At 39.8% G+C, this 19,619-nt stretch overlaps 1 protein-coding gene across 1 annotated transcript in view; it reads right to left on the bottom strand.

Moving 5' to 3' along the window:
• Positions 1–19,021, bottom strand: part of COL4A1 (collagen type IV alpha 1 chain) — a 71,343-nt gene extending 52,322 nt beyond the window's left edge. Inside the window, exons 1-4 of the mRNA XM_017737064.1 lie at positions 18,971–19,021; positions 1,815–1,904; positions 1,680–1,724; positions 109–154 (exon numbers count right to left, since the gene is read on the bottom strand). Coding sequence (XP_017592553.1) covers positions 109–154; positions 1,680–1,724; positions 1,815–1,856 — 133 coding nt within the window. The 5' untranslated portion in view covers positions 1,857–1,904; positions 18,971–19,021. The remainder of the gene's footprint in view (positions 1–108; positions 155–1,679; positions 1,725–1,814; positions 1,905–18,970) is intronic.
• Between the last annotated feature and the right edge of the window lie 598 nt (positions 19,022–19,619).

Genomic DNA, 19,619 nt, shown 5'->3' with positions numbered 1-19,619 from the left:
CTAAATGAAAAGAAAGTAAAGAAATTAGCAATATTAGGAATAACCCAGGTCAGATGTCATGACTAAAAGTTTGATATTCTTTGTAAAAACATATGTACTTCATACGTACAGGAAGGCCTGGGTTTCCTGGAAAGCCTGATACTCCTGGGGGGCCCTGCAATTGAGAAAAAACACAAACTGAAATGACAAATCCACAAAACACCAAGGACAAGCTGCAGCCCAACTTGCATCTCCAATGCTGACAGTAAAAACCTGGAGCATTTAAACTTCCTTGACAAAATAGCTCTAATCTTCAAAACCTCTCAAATATGTCACCTTAGTAATGAATAAATGAAAGCAACCTTTTATATTTCTTTAACTTTTTAAGCAGTAGGAACTAGATCAGAGCCTCATGTAGAGGTAAAAGGGAATAGGTGTTGCTTTCTCACAAACATTGTTCCCAAAACTAATTTACTGTAGGTATCTCTTCATAGCAGAAGATAATGTCAACACATCGTAAAGATGCTTCTCTATCCTTCATAGTCATCAGTGTATCAATTCTTTCTTATTATCAAAAATCCTATCAGGCTGAGATAATTCTTTCTCCTTGAACAGTTCTTCAGTGTAATGAATCAGGCATTTAAGTTGGCACATCATTTTCATCCTATCATCTTACTTATCCATGCAGCATTTCCTAAAACATGTATTATGAAGCAGAAAAGATGTATGGGAATCCTGAGCTCAGATAGTGTGTTTGCATCTTTCAAAACTTTATAATTGCTAAAATACATTTTACTTACTCTGCAGCAAACAAATACAGGAGATGCCAATTTACATTAACTCAGGATACCCCAAGTTAACATGGGCATCGTGGATTAAAATATGGAATTCTTGATCTAGCAGAATACCCTCTCTGTAACACCTCATAAACTGCACTTACTTCAGTAAATTCTATCTGCTGCAGCAACTGCAGGCAAATGGAGAACAAAACTGAGATGGCATTTTGAGAATCTGTGAGCAAGAGGGTATAGCTGAAAATGTATGCATCATTACTGGCCAAGTCATTTGAATCCTCTTTCATCATGATGTTAGGAAATGTGAAAATGCTCAGAAAGAGCTTGGCACCTCACAAAACCCCAAAAGGCACGGCCCTGGCCAATATAATATGCTAAAAGAAGTGCTATGTAAGTGCCCCATTAACCAGAAATAACAGGAAGATCACAGGTATTCAGAGTCTCTTCTAGCAAAGCTAAGAAATCTGTCCCTGGCTTTAATTTGCTCTGTATCTTGTGCACAGTTTTAGCCCACATGAGCTCATGAGTGTGTCAGCTTCTCTGCTGGAGCGCTTCAAGTTTAGATGGATAATAAAGGAGAGTTTTGCAAGAGGAAATAAGGTTGGTACATTCTGAAGCTGGAACAAAGCCTTTTGGTATGCCAGGAAGATATAAAAGGCATATTAAAACTATTGCTGTTGATGCAGTGATAAGTATCAGGTAAAAATGCAAATGAATAAAGGTATTGGCTGCCCAATGCAGCAAGAAGTTCAAAGGTAAAAGTGAAAATTTTGAAATTATTGTGCAGCACACGGGGATGTCATTCACTAACACAGACTTCCTCTTGCACATGAAGGCAGACACAGAGAGTTAAAGTCATATAAACCCAAAGACATCATAATTGCAAGAAAGTAAGGTAGAACTCACTCTTGTTCCCTTTGTTCCTGGCAGTCCTGGTTCTCCAGTATCACCCTGAAAAGGAAAAGAGAAAACTTTATCTTTTCTTGGGACAACAATTTAGGGAAAAATGATTGTTTTGAATACTAAAGCTTCAGTTCTTACCTTAAGCCCTGGTGGCCCAGGGGGACCTTCAGGTCCTTGCATTCCAGGAAACCCAATCACACCCTGTAGTCCCGGCAAGCCTCTTTCTCCCTGTGGAAGAAAAAAACTAATTAGCAACTACACAACTGAAGCTCCTTCTTCAAGTAACTCACAAATCCCATTTCTGTGCTCAAGGAACCTGTTAAGTGGTAAGAAGCTATATGTGACAGCAAAGAGTTCATGTTGGTACTTGAAAGAAGGATTATTATAAATTAAGAAATATATTTATGGCTCAATAATAGATTGGCAGGGGCTGAGTGTGGCATAACAGAAAAGCACTCTTTAAATGCTAATCAAACCTTTTTTTTTCTGGATAGCACTGTTCATAGCAGGATTATTCTCCTGGGATCAGGAAGGTCACCTTCCCTCTAATAAAACCTACCTGCATTCCTCCAGAGGTACTGCTAAATCCCAGTAGAAAATCTAACAGCCCAAATCAGCAACTAAATTCCTGAGAACTGCAAATATCACTGTTTGGTCAACTAGTGTAGGAAGGGTAATTACCACTCTTCTTATACACCACTCACAGCAGCAAGTTTTGGAGACCAGGTTAGTCACTTAAAATTTCAGGGTGGTTCAGAGACAGGTTGCTTCGAGATACAGGATCTTCCCAAGAAGCTGAACACACAGATTTTATGTGTCATCCTTTTGATTCTGCTTTAATGCTGTAGGGGACACCTGTGTTGTTCCTCTCCCTACAACTCCAAATGTATTTAAATCAGATAAATTTAGAGGCAGAAAACCTATCCACACTCTAGATCAATATTGCAGGTATTAGACATTCAACTATATTTGGACTCCCAGTGAAACCAAGAGGAACACTGTCTAAATAAAGGATGCAAAGTCTACACGTAGGGAGAGGGGGAAAAACTTATGCATGTCAATTCCTGGAAACAGTAAATGAAGCAAATCAAAAGCCACTTGTTCCATGCAGGAAGTAACCAGAGTTGTCCTTTCGAGGTGTGATATGAAACAAGCAGAAACACTTCATACTGCCAAAAACTGTGGGAATATTGGATGAATAAAATGTTAGTGCGAAACTGCAAAAAGAAGAAGTTTTACAAGTTTGAAAAATGGCTAAAAAACATGGCACCTGCTTTAGAAACTCAAAACACAGCAATTTTCAAAGGATAGCAAAAAGAAAATAACATTAACAAAGTTCGAAACACATAAAGGGACACTGCAGAGATTTAAGTATTTTCAGCAAAACAGTGAGAGATGAAATTGCAATTTGTGATTAACAACCAATTCAGTATTTGATTTCAGGATGGCGATTAACAATGAACTTTTCTCCTGTTTGCTCAGGACAAAGACTCCCAGAAATATGCTGGCTACTTAGAGGTCATCTGAGGACTTGAGCCCACATAAGAACATCTGAGTCTTGGAGAGCTCATCTGTCCAGGAAGTGTAACAGGCCTCTTGCAAAGAAAAAGTTATGACATGCAGGCAGAGGAAACTGAGTGACAACCAACAGACATGGTGCTATAGTGTCAGAAGATGAGAGGAATTGGAAGACTTGTGGAGTTAGTGGGTTGATGTTGTTTTTTAGTTCCTTGTCCAGGATTTTGTTAAAATGAAGAGACAAGGGGGAAGGGGCATTATTGATGGGTATGAAGAGCAGGGCCAAGGAGGAAGGGACAAAACTCAGAGATTATAAGAGCATGAGAAAATAAAATCAAAACAACATTAATTTATTAATAATTCCTGACAGAAAAAATTATCCTGCTGTTTCTCCTTTCCTTCTTCCCATAAAAACAAAATTTTTCAATAAAAGAGTACTTTCTGAGCAAACAGTCAGTTTTTCCTTGAAGTGCTGAAATGGCATGATCTCCCCTATTTCATTCCCAATAAATATTCTTTATCATGGTTTGAGAATAAAGTTCGCTGGTAACCCAAATCTGAAGCAGTGTGTTAGACCAGAAAACAAAGCAAAACAAAGCAAGCATCAGAACAGCTGGAGAAATATGTTTCTAGGTCAGCTGTAGAGGTACAAAGTCCAAGTTCTAAAGTAACTAAAATTGTTTTGAAAAATATTTTAAGGAAGAACTCATCATGATGCAGGTCTCTGAATGAATGTTGAAATAATTAACAATCTGAAATATATCTGTAAGTTAAAGAAATTACATAAACCCATACTTTGACCGGTTAATTTGCACTGTTATCACAAGTGTACTTCTACAAAATCAGTTGTTATGTCATTCAGACCAGAACTTCACACTGAACCCTGGGCACTTGCTCTCATGACCTTCTGCAAGATAGGCTAAGGAAGGAGAAGACATTCAAGTACATACAACAGGATCTTCCACTGCTGAAAGAATGTACAACGTGTGCAAATGAGAAGAAAACAAATTATTTTGAAACCCACAGAGAAATATGCCTCATGTGTAACATATGTGACTCACATCAGTCATGTTAACATGGCTGATACTTTCTGCACTCAGAAGTTCTGTCCCTGAGGATTTCACCACACTTTGAACCACTGCACCCTGCAATACCGGAAAAGAGTCTTTCCTCTATTCTTAAGGAAAGTTAAACCTGAGGTTTACAGATCAGATTTTCACTTAGTCTAAGGCTCCCTTAGATAATTCTGGAACTATACAAGGGCCTTAACGTGCCTGTAAATCACTTCCTAAGGGAACGACTGCTTCAGCCGGCCAAGAAGGTTACCTAAAGGCTTAAAATACATAAAAACTTGCACTTCCAAGGCAACTACAGTAAATTCTCTTAAGGCTATCTTCAACCTCCTCGGCTGCTCTGTGTGAGGGGTAAAACAGCTGGAGGAGCAGAGTTGAGACCATACCAAGTCACTTTGAGCTAAGATACATTCAGGTTTCCCTGGAAACATTTTTATTTTCCTGACTTGAACTGTTAGGCCAACAAGAAAAACAACCAGCTATTTGTCCAGAACTTCTGGACACCCAGTCAAGGTACTGGATGTTCCAAGCCCTGGAAAACACAACTGCTGAGCATGTGGAGGTCTGTACCATCCCAAAACCCACAGACTCATGATTCCTCTTACTGGAACTGAGCTCATCTTTTTGCTAGAGGGAGGTAAGGAAACATAAAGGAGACTGAATGTGTGAGAGCTGCTGGATCCCTCTCAGCATGCAACCTGCTGCCTTGGCTGCTTATTCTAACAGGGAATCATGGACTTACACACTGCGAACACCTCTGCCTCTACTCTGCCTTTCCATTTGATTTTACTGCAAAGTAAGTTCAGGGTGAATAGTCCAAACCAAGTATTGTGCAAGAAATCCAAATTTCTGCAGTTTTAGGCTACACAATGAATGGTATTTAACTCCTCTACGCCACCCATGGAAACTCAGAGAAGTTAGGGCAACCTGTTCCACCAAGACTCAGTAACAGACCTCGGGATGTCTCCTGGGTTCCAGTCCATCTCTTTAGTCCAGGTATCAGTCTGCTTCTTTCTACAATAGCCTTAGAAAACTAGTGGTGCCAACACTTATAAGGACTAACTAACAAAGCTTCTACTTCAATACTCCTGTTTGAGTTTGTACAAACTTCCATCATATTTTTTTTTTGCATCAGTGATGCTACACTAAATTACAGTAAAATTCTATCAGTCCCAGAGCATCTGCACTGAACAAGAGAGTACAGAAACTCTACCATCCTTAAACTGTAAAGTCATATGACTGAAGGGTATCCTAATGTCACTGAGTAGATCAGACCCCACAGATCACTGAGGTAACAACAGCTATACTGCTGCTTTCCTACCTAAAGGGGCTTACTTAGAACTTCAAGATCAGACAAAGCTATCACTCATTATGCTGTACAGAACAGACATGAGCATGTCCTGAAGATGGCTTGCACTGCAAGGAAACACTTGAGCTGCATCCTTCCCCCGCTTGCCTGCCTGTTCCTTTCTTCACTCAATGTTCCAGCCAAGCAGCCCAACAGTAAGTGCTTGTGCTACATTTATGCTGCAACTCATTAAGCACACACACTACCTAAATTGGCAAGCGCCAGGTCATTACTGCTACCCCAGTTATTTTTCACTCAGCACTGAGATTTCTAGCTGTGATGCATGAAGAGCATGAGACTCCGACTGCAAGGGTTATGTATTGTTCAAGTTCCAATATTCACAGCTGCAAAATCTTGGCAAGTAATATTGAAAGAGCTTCTGCTTCTTACAAATCAATTCATGAGACTCAAAAATTAAAACAGATGGAACCATGTCATCTGTACCTCTGCTGATTCAATGCAAGCTGTCAGAAAGCACAAAGGAGAACACATTACTCAGCTCTCAAAAATGAATATTTTGCCACTCAGCTGCTGGAAATGTGAAGCTGCTACGTAAAAAGACAGCAAGTGCTCAGTCACCACTGCACTCATTTAATAAGCAAGATGTCTGTGTTAGTTCAGCTTTTGTGATATGCCTTTGCATAGGTAGTTCAAATTAAAATTGAATGGACTTCTAAACAGACATTAGAGTTTAACTGCATGGGCTGATGTTTTTTTCTGACACCTACCCTTCCAAATTAGCAACAAAATGCTGTTTGGCACATGGAACAACTGCAAATTGCTAAGCAAGAGAGTCACATAAAATAAGTAATTTCAGAAGATTCAGCTGTAATATATCAAGGGCTGAGGGGGAGGAAATAATCACCACCCCATTATAAATTATTTCCCCTATTACTTTGCCTAGGGACTGCTGGACTGGGAGGTTTTAGCCTTGAGAGACTGGTAACATGGATATAAATAACTGCTTCCCAAAGTGCAGGCTCACAGGGTGTCTGTGTCTGTACAAATATGATGTTCTCAGGCTCTCCAGAGACTCAGGCACATGGTGAATAAGAATGTGTAGATCTTCCAAAGTCATTTAAAAGATGCTTCATTTCTTAATATTTGACTCTGCCAGAGATCTCCCAGCAGCTGAAATGGCAGGACAGTCTGTCCTTCAGCTGAAAAGGCATAAAACTCAGTCTAAGGGAAAGATGTCACAAGGCAACTAAACTGATCTACCCAGCAAAGGTGGCTCTTCTCCTCCTTTTAAAGGGATGATGCCACCTCACCCTTCTTTACATCACCTAGCATGATTCCCTCAGCCTCCACTGCACCAGTTCTACTCATTAAATTTACTCCCTTTTCTTTAATGACTGAGCTTGGTCTGGCCTCTGTGAGCTGAGGAGCTGCCAAAACCAATGCAAGGAGGACATAGCAGGACACAAGGTGGAAAGGCAGCAAGAGCAGTTTCTCACACCAGCACAGTGGGGTTTGCTGGAGTTGATCCACCACAGCTCCTCAGCTGTGCCTTCACAAGGGAAACTGAGCAGGGAGCCAACAAATCCTTGGCCTTGCCAGAGGGCTGTCTTCAGCCCAGTGTCACTGCTGACTCCAACGTGTTATAAGCTCAGAATTCCTCTCACAAATGCACATGCTTTCCTGTTCCCAAAAGTTAACGTTCATTGAACTGGAATTTTACCAGGGGCATATTTGGCAAAGTAATGCAACTGTTTCAAGATGAAAACTGACAATGCCGTTTTCAAATAGAAAAAAAAAAAAAGGGCCTGACTGTCAACAGGAAAACCTGCCATTCAAATCAGTCATCACACCTTGATCGTCCAGTGTGACCTCATAAAATCCACAGCAATGGACAACAGCCTTGCAATGTACTACATGGTTTCTACCCAGACTATCCCCAGCCAGATGAGAGGTGAATGCAGGCTCTGTATTTGTTCCTTCAGCTGATGTAACTGTGAGCACTCAAGTGAATCGGCTCCAAGGTGTTGGACCAGTAATCACAGCAAGCAAGCTGGGAAACAGCATTGTGCGACTTGAGTAATACTCTCAAGTCACAGTGTTTCTTTCCACACTCCTTTAAACATGTGTTAGAGAACTGTAATTGGTTCAGTGTTACATTAGAGAAGACACAGATGTGGGGAATATCCTTTATTAAAAGATATAATAAATTCTTTATTAAAATGGTATTTTTAACCACCAGAGGGAGCACTGGCCCTGAATATATTTCAGGAATAAAATAAACATGTACAATAAATGTCATCTGTTTGTCCTCAGCTGCACTTACCATTTTCAGTATTTTATTGGAAGTGTGAAGTGGATATCAGTCAAGCAGAATTATTGCTATATGCTTACAGGATGTGTGTCCTCAAATGCACTGACGATGTTTAACATTACAGAATTCCCACTGCACATTCTTCAGCAGAATCTATCTGCACTACAGCTATACAATTCTGGAGCCACACAAGTAACAAGTAATTAATTACACAAACATAACTCTGCAGACATGCAAAGAATCTGTCTAGGAGCTCTGTAAAGAGCTTGGCTCACCCAGAAGTTTTGGGGCTGAGTTTCTGACTGTATGTAGAATGGAAGAGGGGGCTGAAGCAGAGAGAGGGGGTGTCAGCAAAATCTGGATTCTTGCATTGCCAGGAAGCGTCTGAAAGAACTCAGTCCCATAGAAGCATGAGTGCAGCATTTTTGGCATGACTAACAGAAGGAACCATGACAATTTCACACGGCCTGCACAGCTCCAGAGTCATGCTGCCTGTGGGCTGGATGAGGCCCTGAACAACTTCAAGCACTACCAGGGCTGCTCTACGCTAAACTCAGACACGTACGACAACAAAGTTCCATCCCAACAGCAGCTGGGGAAGAGCACTCTCTTATCCACGACCTCTTTGCCATGGTGTTTATTCTGACATCTCCTTCTCCCTTTGCTCCCTCCCCAGTGACTTTCACCTGTGGGACTCCTTCAGTACTGCAGTCAAATGAGCTCTCAGGCTGCATTTTGAGGGAAGGACACTGAGAAGCACCTATTTATGGTGCAAATGCCAGTGCCTTACAGGTTCATGTACAACAGGGCAGGCACCCTGATCACCAAATCTCATTCTGTTTTTTCACTCCCTGACAGGATTATTCTTCCTACTATGAAAGTATCTTTTCTCAAGGATCATGAATTTACAACACTGAAAAACCTGTGCAGCTTGATACAAGATGAGCCCAAACCTCCAACAGCGACTCCATTGATAAGAACATTTAATCTGAGGGCTGTTCAGGTTTAAGGTTCAGGGACTGAGCCTGGGCCTCTGCCTCCTAAACACTAAAGAATGCTTAGAGCAAAAGCATATTTCTGTGGCAGCTCATGGCTGCACAGAACATTCCTCAGGAAGCTGCTAAGTGCTTCCCAGGAGCATAAAAACAGAAATAACAATTTTGATTATCCTTTTCCCTACATATCAGTATCCATGTGCTTAGCTGGTGCTCAAGTGCATGGATATACAGTATGTCTCAAAGAAATTCAGATGTTGAATAAGAAATGAGTGAAGTAAAATTAACATTCAAAAGCCAGTCATGGCTATCATTTAATTGGTGTCAAGCAATTGGGTTTCCTATCAACATCATACAATTTCAGTTAAACCAACTTTAAGTAAGAGCTCCTCCCTACATAATTTAACAAGTCTTCTTCATGTAATTCCTCTTCTTGCTCACCCCATAGTTATTCGTCCTTTTCCAAAGGTGGTAGTCAGTTTTTTCAATGCAGCTGCCCAAAATTCACATTTTAGGACTTCTTGAGCCATGTACACTCTTACCTTAGGCTCTCAGTATTTCCTTATGCTTACATGTATATCGTTCCTGTATGCTTTGTGTGATATTTCATTCCAGTGTAGATAAATGTTACAGATCCAGAAGTAGCTGGGATGATGAGGGGGTACATACTTATTCATAGCATGATTGAGGACATGGTATATGAAGTACAGAAATACAAAATGAGAGAGCAGAAGACAACAGACAGCAACCAAACTTGAACTGTGGAAGTCTGCCTGCACAGAGTTTGGCAGTTTAACACCAAAGTATGTAGTTCATTGTCTTTGTGTTTAAACCTTTTCTGATTAAAAAAAAAAAGTCAACTCAATAACACAGCTTACGATGTTTCAGGAGGAAATCACACAAACCTTTTTACAAAGGTATACATGAGGTTCTCCAACTTTATTTTATTTTTTAAATCTTTTATCACACATGGGTCAAGGTCAAGGAGCCTCTTCCTATCAGCTAGAGTCACTCTGGGGAACAGAAGAACCTCAAAGAATCCAAAGGGAAGAGGATGTTTGAAGGACAAATGTGTTTGCACTGTAAAAAGAAAAAGGAAATTCTATCACCTGCATACAGGTTGACTCAAAAGGGTGCTATATTTCCCACCCCTTCTAATCATCTGTTGAACACATTAGGTCTGAGTAACTCTTCCTTTGTTTTATTACACATTGTGTTAAATCACTTCCAGTGTTGAAGGTCCAAGAATATAAGGGGTAAAAATGCTCCACACCCTTCCTACTTCATTAATGAAAATTATTTAGCATTTGTTTGCATTTGGCATTGTTTAAAGGCTCACATTTAAAGATGAAACAGCAGGGGGAAAAAAGGATCCTGAACTTCTCTGGGTTTTTTAATTTATTTTTGTTCAGATCCTAGACCAGGAATGAAATGTGACGTTACATGCAAGTTTTATTCTCTTGCCAAAGGTTTGTCATGGACATATTTACAGAAAATAATCTCTTCCATAAATAGTAAAAACATGGGCAGCTGGTCCTAGACAGTACAGACTGCAATAAAGTTCTCAAAATGAGGTAGTTCATATCTTGAGGGTATGCGACAGACAGTACTATTTGAGACAGTGCAAGTCTAGCTGCTTTTTTAGGTCAGGTTGGAAATGGCATTTCTAAAGTCTTAAACATTTTGAAAGCTCCATAGGAGAAAAATATCCTTCCACAAAATAGAGGAAATATTCTGGCTTCTGACCTTTAAACATGTAAACACCACAAGGCAGGCAACATTGTGCCTCAAAAGTGTAAATCAGTGCCTCTTTACTTTATTGTCTCTTGACTCAGCCAGATCCATTTTAAATAGACATATTTTTGTAATATACAAGATATATTTTTGTAAAACCTCCAGGGATGTTCAGCCTAAGTCAATAAAGTTAACAAAGATGCAATAATCATTAATAATAATGAAAACAAGTATCTTTCTTATTTTGACATTGTAGAGGATATCAGTATCCTTGTCAGAAAGTGTCAACCAGAAGTTAGTGTGTTGCTCAGCAGGTGGCTTTAAAGCTTTTCTGACAAAAAAAGAAAAAAGGACAAGGACACGTAAAGAGGCCTGTCGGAATGAACGACATCGGCGATGTCTGACTGCCACCCAGAGGACCTCGCGGGGAAGTGACACAGCCGGGCTCCGGGGACACTGCCAGCCCCACGGCACAGCCCTTCCCTCCCACCCTTGCCTGGCTCTTCCTAAAAGCTGATGGAGCCCAGGGACAGACAGCGGGCAAAGGCAGTTTTGCTATCTAAAGCTTATACTCTGGAGAGTTTCACAAACACTATCTTTTCCCTTTTTTGCTGAGGGAAACAGTGTCACTCAATTCTCCTGTCTTGGCACTGATTTCACTGCATTTAATACCTAGAACTTCCCACTGGGATCCTTTTGTAGGAATTTCACGAGGCTGAATGTGTCCTTGCTGGATTTCCAGCCTCTATTTCCACACTTTCAGACAGGAATGAAGTTTGAGTTGAGGAGTTGGGATCACATCCTTAACTCACAATCCCCGTTAAAGGCGCTGCAATACAGATGGAGACAGCACCGTCTTCTCTTTTCACTGCTCGCTACACAAGCCTTTGGTTTTCCTCCCCTTATTTCACCTAACTACTGACATTGGAGCCAGAGGGCATTTCAGATTGCCGCTCTGTACTAGAGTCCGTCCCCTCCAACCCCACCACTTAAAACCATTTCTTTTGCAGTTCCGCATCGTCTTTCAGTCTTTGCTTGGCATTCGAGCAAACCTAACAGAATTAAGTGTTACCAACCCCTCTCAAGGCTTTAAGTATTCTGCTAACTATCCATGAAATGCTTTTGTTGCATCTGCTTACAGTCAGTGACAAAAGAATTAGAGAACGCCCCATTTGATGCTAGTGACTGTGCTCACTCAGCTCAGTACACTGTGCACACTGAACTTTGACACAAGCCTTGGTGAGAATTATTTTTGTTGGCCTATCAATACATTTAAAAATGTTCCAGCTGAACTTCGGTGGAAGCTGTCACATGCTTTCTTTAAGAGCTACAAAATTTATGGGTACGTTTTGCCATTCTAATCACTGTTAAATGTTCTAGGAGATATAAACATGATTTTCCAAATAGGAGTCGAAGTTTCTTTTCCCTTGGCTTTACCTTAATTTCGTTTTTCTTTCACTGTTAAAGATTATATAAGAGTACTTTATCTATAACTGAAAGCTAGTAATTAGATTCATCATTTAATTGAACTTTCTTTGCTATGTTATCTATAGTTCAATTAACTGTTCTATAGCCCTTTCTCAGGTGTTGTAGTTACTTGAAAAGAAATGTTGAAATCCTTTCCAACATCTCTTAAATATGGTTTCTCAACTGTTTTTGCTCCTACTGTGATATTAAATTTCTTTTGTGGCTAAACTGAACATGTTCTCCAGCAGGTTAGAAACTTCCCTGTGTGACAAAGTACTCCACTATCACTCCTTTAGCAGCTACTTCAGGTTTCCTCTTTGAAAATCCTACTTTCATGCTGTTTCTTACAGTTCTGTCTCCTTCCAGGTATATATGGTTACAAGTTTTGCTATTGCTCCTGGAGAGCTTTGTAAAAAATTTGACTTTTTAGCCTTCCTTAATGAAATCCAAACTTTGAGAAAATCCAGATCTGCTTTTCTGAAGGCCGACATCATCTGGCCAGATGTTTTCAGTGACTAATCTAAGTTATGACCTCTCTCTGAAAGCATAGGTCTAACCTGAGAGAAAGGAAGCAAACAATTAACTACCATGAGGTCTGAGAAAACCACACCAACTTCCCAAACCACTTTTTGCTCTTGGCTAGAAAGACTAGAAAGTGATTTAAGAAGATTACTATATTACTGTGTTTCCCTAGTGATAATTATATATCCCCAGGTCGCTTCTTGTGAATATATTGCTATAGAGAAAATGTACACAGAGACTGATTATTAATTGCATCAGATATTAAATTCTTGTGTGGAAACTGACATATCACACAACTATTTTAATGTCTGCCTTGGTCTGAGAACCCCAGCAAATACAATATAAATTGAAGAGCAAAATGATTTAAAGAAACTTCAAGGGTTTAACTACAAAATGTAGCTACTGCTGTACACCAGAGTTTGCTGTCTCAACCTCCTAAGTTACACCCGCAAAATCCTGTCAGCTTCACAGAGTTTTAGTGGGCAATTATACCAGATACTGAAAAACTGCACATCAGGACAGAAGTTTTGTAATCACTATCTAGTCAGCAGACATTGACTGTTTGTATGGACATAATTTTAAATTTGGGAAGAGTCCAAGCTGTATGCACAGGTATTGCACAGGCACTGGGCAGCTCCACTTCCTGAGCATGAAGATTTCAGAGAAGCAGAGACCTTACACAACTTTTCATATCTGACCTCACAGTGGTGAAGCTTGCCTGACTTCATTGGAGGCTCACATACTTCAGATCAAGCTAAGGCCCTGCAATCCTTTGGGAAACCCTAACAAAGGCATACACTAACAGCAGTTGAACAAATTTAAAATCAAGCCCTATGAGCTTGTTTTATTCCATGAAGAAATTCCTGAGCTCATTGTGCCAACACCCTTATAATCAAAGATAATGCATCTAGCAACAGCTGCTTAAAAGGTCATATTGTGCCAAATGAAATATTACTTTGTGAAAACCTTCAGAAGTCAGCTCTGAAAACTAAATATGAGTATGTCCCACCACATAATACTGCTGGGATATATGCTTTTATAGCCCTCTTTCCACAGAGATAAATTAATCAGTGTAATCCACTGTTTTGTGTTAATCAAAGATACCCACTGTACTAGTGCAAAAATATATCTTAATATAGAAAATGTTGCCAGAGACAATTGGGACAAATGGTTCCTATAACTATTTAAAACTAAGAAAAGCTGATGGTTTCAGCTGCCATTTAGCAGTTTGGTCTGACAGCTCGGAAAGAGTAGAAAACTTTTGAATATTTAGCATATGGCAGTCAATCTTATTTAAAGTTGTTTGACATTTTGTTCTTTTCAAGAATAGCAGCTCTCTTCACGAAACATGGATGCTCTTTTCCCTGATTTGATTTAAAAAGATAATTTTTCTTGGAGTAAAGGATAAATCAATAAAAATATACTACTGTCACTGCAGAATTGACAAAAACCATTGTGACAATGTCCTGACTTTCAAAAATATTTATGAATTGCAAGTTTCCCTGTACAACATCAGATCTGCAGCTGATCAGTATCTTTGCTTATTTTATTACTGTCTTTTTTGTCTGCCCTTTCAGGCACAATTAGATGATTTCATGTTATCTATTAGCCCTTTCCAGACTGCAGACACATTCTTGCCTCCCATATTGCTTGTCACCCCTCTTTCCAACTTTATGGCCACCTCCAGAGTATATTATTTGGTTGTGGTTTCCTTAGTGTCCTCAGTTCATGGTCTTTCCAGCTCAGGCATAAACTGGTGCTGTACACAAAGTTCCTACAGCAGACACTTAAATAGGAACACTGAGCAGTGCTTACTAAAACCAAGCAGTATCAATGAAAAGTGATTTAAAAAGTCTAATAAAGGTTGACTATGAAAAGCACAGATCTAATGATTACTGATTTGCTCCACTAAAGGAACTGACTTATTGCCTCTGCTGTATTTTCAAGGAAACTCAAAGTACTTAACAGTGATCTTCCCACTGACTGCCAGGGCTTCTCTCCAACAAGAAGGTTTATATTGCGTTGAATCATCAACATCAAAAATATTTTTGTTCTACCTTTTGATACTTAAAATGACAGAAAAACCCTCAAAGGTCCTCCCAGTCTGGTAAAACTTAAAAAAAAAAAATACAGGGACACAGTCCACTGCAACAGTCAACTCTTCATTACACAGAGCAAAAGGAGAAGCACAACCCCCTGCAGACACCAGAACCAGCTGTGATTTTTAAGGCTGTAGAAGTGTGCAGGAGAGAAAACACAGGTCTCTGCTCCTGTCAGTGGGGGACTCCAGAGATGTCCCACTGACTCTCAGTCTAAGTCAGAGCTACCTGGCTTCCAGATCCAAAATACCTCAAGCAAAGCCAGTTTGTGTACTTTTGCAGTATGGTCAATCCACATAGGGGTGATACACCCATCAGGGCAAACAGAGAAGCAAAATTTATGTAGGTTTAATAATACAGATACAGTCTCAGAATTAGGGAAAAAAATATATGCCAAAATAAAATTATTTGCTCAAGTTTTCCTACTTCAAACCAAAAAAAAGTCAAAATCAGCAGTTACATTAGGAGTCATTTCTATTCTTATCTTCTATTTAGCAAAGATTTTTTTTTAAATTGCAATACTTCATGCTCAATGACAAAAGCATGCTTGATATTCTTGTTGATTTCAACTTTCACTGTGTAATGCTGAGACAGTGAAATCATCATAAAATATTTATACTGAAGAATGAGGATTTATACTTCAGTGCATTCTAACTGATAAGTCTAAGATGATTAATCATTCTGTATTACTTACAGCAAGGTTCCAGTGTTGCCTCCATTTACTCATTTCTGATACAGAGTAAAAGTAGTGCAAATGGTCATGAATGAGAGAAGGAACATTTTTAGAAAAAGTCAGCGCATGGAGAGTTTTACTCTTCTTTGTACAGTCTTTGTTCTGAATGGTAATTAAATGCTTAACATGTTTTTTCTGCACACACTAACAGCTAGCACGTCTTATCTCAACAGCTGCTTGAAATTGTTCTCAAAATCTAGGTAGGCATAAAAGAGAAAACATAGCTTCAGTCTTCTTCTGAGTAGCTCAATAAAATGTAGGCAAGCACTCAAAACTCTAATCAGTTTAAAAAGATCTCACACTTCAGTAAGGTTTAAGAGAACAGTCAAGTTATTATGGAGAAAACCAAATAAAACGTGTAAGAGGCAATAAATGAAGATGTTTTAGGCTAATCTCTCTAATGGAAAACAGTAAGGTATTATTTATTATTTTAGCAATATTATGTTTTTCTAAAATTTCTGTACCTTTTGTTCGGCAAGTATGTGATACCTGACATTATATAGCTTAAAACAACAGCTTGATGTTCAGTGTAATAATAAAGGCTTTATAGGATAAGGGCCATCTGTTGCAATTACGCTCACTTTCTGAATTTTCTGAAAGGGATGAAAACCCTTAGAGTTGGTCAATTACATGCCCTTGATAAAGTATGAGTCATGTTAAAGGAGTTTGGCATAGAAATGCAATTTTCATGGAAACAGTCTGATGAGTGAACATATTAAATGTACTCTAAATATGGCCATCATATTGATGAAATTATTCTCAAATGGGAGAGAAAAATATGGCAATGTAATTTACTCTTCCATGTCTAAAATGCTCTTGGGTAATATTTCTTGGGCATTTCACAGCTTTTAAGTCAAATACCATTTTCAGCACATTTTCTGATGAGACCATTAATATGATTATTTGGCGAAATGAATTTTAATTAAACCCCACTAAATTGTAGGGTCTGGAACTTCTTCCCACACTATGGTAGAAAATATCTCTCCAGATGTTAATCATTAAGGCATTAAAGAGTAAGCCCACTTCCGCAGCTCCCGAAGCTCCCATAGCAGTAAAGTGGTGTGGGTGGATTGCTGAAGAGTGTGGGAGGATTGGAAAAGGCCCTTCAGCGTTTGTGCACTTCTGCATGACATGGAAGCCAGATCAAAAGGGTTTCCAGTGTAGGCAGAATGTTGGCTGTGGATGGTGTAGAGCAGAGTGGATACGTGCTCCCACATGAGAAGTGGAGAGCAGATGTTCTCTTATGTGGTCTCCTGGGGTATCATAGGAGTTGGGCATGGCAGCCTTCTCCTAGCCTGGATCTTGGCTAGGATCAGTCTTTCTGATCTGTCCTCTGATTACACAACATTCACATAGATTTCTGAAGTAACAGGTACCATTACTGATGTGTGTGTTAATGGGAACCACATTTAGCAGGGACATGTTTCAAATCCAAAGGCATTTGTTGGAAAGACCATTTCTAGAAATATTAAAGAGGCAAGCAGGAAGGATGCTCCCCTTACTTTTCCTGACCAGGTTCTGTCTTCAGGCCTAGAACCAAGTGGCAGGCTGTCCTTATTCTACACAATGAGCAAGCATTGATCTGAACCAGGTTCATGCATGTTAAATGCATTCCAAAATACCTTCAAATACCTTACTTGGCCATCGTTTTCTAGGTATAAATATTCATTCACCTGTCTCTAATGTCAATATCTGCATTTCTTGCACAGTCTAAAATTATATGAGTATTTCACTATACACCTGCTTAAAGTCAGAGAAGTTTGTGATGGAACCCATTAGGAAGAGTAGAGAGTACACTGACACACTAGAATTTAGTATGTCTTCTGTTACTATGGACTGATATTTTTCTTTTGTCTACATTTTTAAACAGCCTAATGTGAGGTAGTTTTGGATTCTAGCATATCAGACAAGGATCTATTTCTTTTAAAGAGAACATTTCGAGACTCTGGGCTATGCAAATGAAAAATGCCAGCAAGAGCTCTAGCAAGCAGACAGGAATACAGCTGGAAATAAATTAAGCATAAGGTTTAATACTATTTATTTCCCCAAGCTATCATTTTCTAAAATGATCTTGTTACAATATGCTGGCATACTCTATGAACTGAAAACTGATGTCTTTCAACAAAAGAGTTATAACATGTCTCTTTCGTTCCACCGTGACTCATTTGTACTTGTTACTGAACAATAAGATCAAGCTATCAAGTAATGAATTGAGTTTTGAACCTTTCACAAATCTTTGCTGTATTTGTTTTCAATATATAGTTGACTTTTATTAAACAGACATTAATGGGTCATTAAAGAAAGGAGACTCCATCTGAATGATGTTTTGGACCTTGACACTTTTTATCTGTGTCACAAATTAATCTGTGCTCTGTTACAAAGAAAATGATCTTGCTTGGGCCTCCAATTAAGTAATTTACATTCCTAGTTCTGGAAAACACCAAAGAAAAGCCACCAACAGACATTCTTAAATCCCTCATCCGTAAATATGCAGCTATTGCCTTCGAGACAATGCAGAAAACCAGCTGTCTATTTATTTCAAAGAATAAAACAATCCCCAAAACAAAAAGCAAACAACCCCTCCATCTCTTTTAAGCATTCCTTTGGGTGACCTAAACAACTTACCTCGAAAAACATACCCAAAGCAACCACAGGATGAAAAAACTGGTTTACATTCATTTATAACGGTAGATATACAGCACATGTGCATGCACAAGAGAACACATCATAGATTAAAATCTCAACAAGCAAAATTGGAGAGATAAGGAGAGTGATTGAATGTCTACAATATTTACCAAAGCAGGTAATTTACAGGGGGAATTCACGGAATGCTTAAGTACGCTATAATTTTTCTTCACTGTTACTGCTTTAAAAGAAGACTTTAAAGGGCCTTTTTTGTTTCATACACAAGAAGTTTGGATAACTGAAATGGGAACTTTAAAACTCATTTGCAAAGTTCTAAATATTTTTTTTTCCTTGACCTGCAACACTTTTCTGTGCCTAAGTTGATCATTAACCTCCCTACTCCTACTGCAAGTCTTTGCCTCCCACAGCTAACCCTGGCCAGGGTTCATTGATTATGATGCATCACAGCCGTCCTGGAGAGCAATCTGCATGGCATGCTGAGAGGAGCATTTCTGAGTGGAACTGCTCTCTTCACTTCCAGCGGTGGTCAGGATGTCAAGCCTGCTACCCACTGAAAAGGCTGGAGATGAGGTGAGGGAAAGGTGAGAGTGACAGGTTAGCATCCCACTTGATGGGGAAGGAGAGAGGGCACGGCCACACTGGCGGGAGTTCACCCCACAGTGAGGGCATTGGCCTGCTGCCCAGCCCTGGCCCTCCTGCCCCCTGCAGCCACAGGCATGGAGATGGCTGCTGTTGGGAAACCCTGCAGAGGGCACGTGGCCTGGCCTTGGCAGTGCTCCCTGGCGGTGCAAGCCTTCACGGAAAGCAATGGCTCACCTGACTCCCGGTAGATTTTATAGCCTGTGGCTGAAATAGGCAAGAAAATGAAATGGGCAGAGCTGACTTACCTTTTGCCCTTTTACTCCACTGCAATCACATTTTCCACAACCGGAACATCCCTGAAAATAAAAGAAATGGAGAATTAAATGTCTGAACTGGGTGACAGGCAGAACATACTGCAATGAGCCAGGGATGTCAGCAGCACCACACTGACTGCAAGGCTCGTCAGTGCGGGGAATATTTGCTTAATTAAACCCATACAGTAACTTGAGAGAAGTCAGATCAACTGGTGCACGGGTAAAATCTTACTTTGAAGTCTAGCTTTGTGTTACCAAAGATGCTCTTAAGTCTATCTGGGCTACTCTTCCTCCTCATAGTTATGAGGCAACTGGTAAGCAACTCACATAAGCAGTCAATTGCTTTTACTGTTGTCATGCCCCTCAGAAACAAACTATGAGGAAAAGAAGCAAAACATCTGTATCAGTGAATATTCCACCAACGCACAGGAGATCCTTCAGCAGCCCCTTCAGGCCATTATTCGGAAGCAGTCAGGGACAGCACCTCCCCTGAGACAGCTTTCAGCACAGATGCTGGGCACCTGTCCCTCTACACCTGCAGGCTCCACAGTCTACTGGGATCTCAGTACTTCTGGGAAATGAAAAGAAAATGTACCTAATCCGTTTTGAATTTGGAAAGCCCCCAGTGAGACCAACAGAT

The sequence above is a fragment of the Corvus brachyrhynchos genome, unplaced genomic scaffold, assembly GCF_000691975.1.
Source record: "Corvus brachyrhynchos isolate BGI_N302 unplaced genomic scaffold, ASM69197v1 scaffold83, whole genome shotgun sequence".
NCBI classification, from domain to species: Eukaryota; Metazoa; Chordata; class Aves; order Passeriformes; family Corvidae; genus Corvus; species Corvus brachyrhynchos.
Note: the sequence above shows the minus strand (reverse complement) of the source record. Positions and strands in the feature narration are given on the sequence as shown.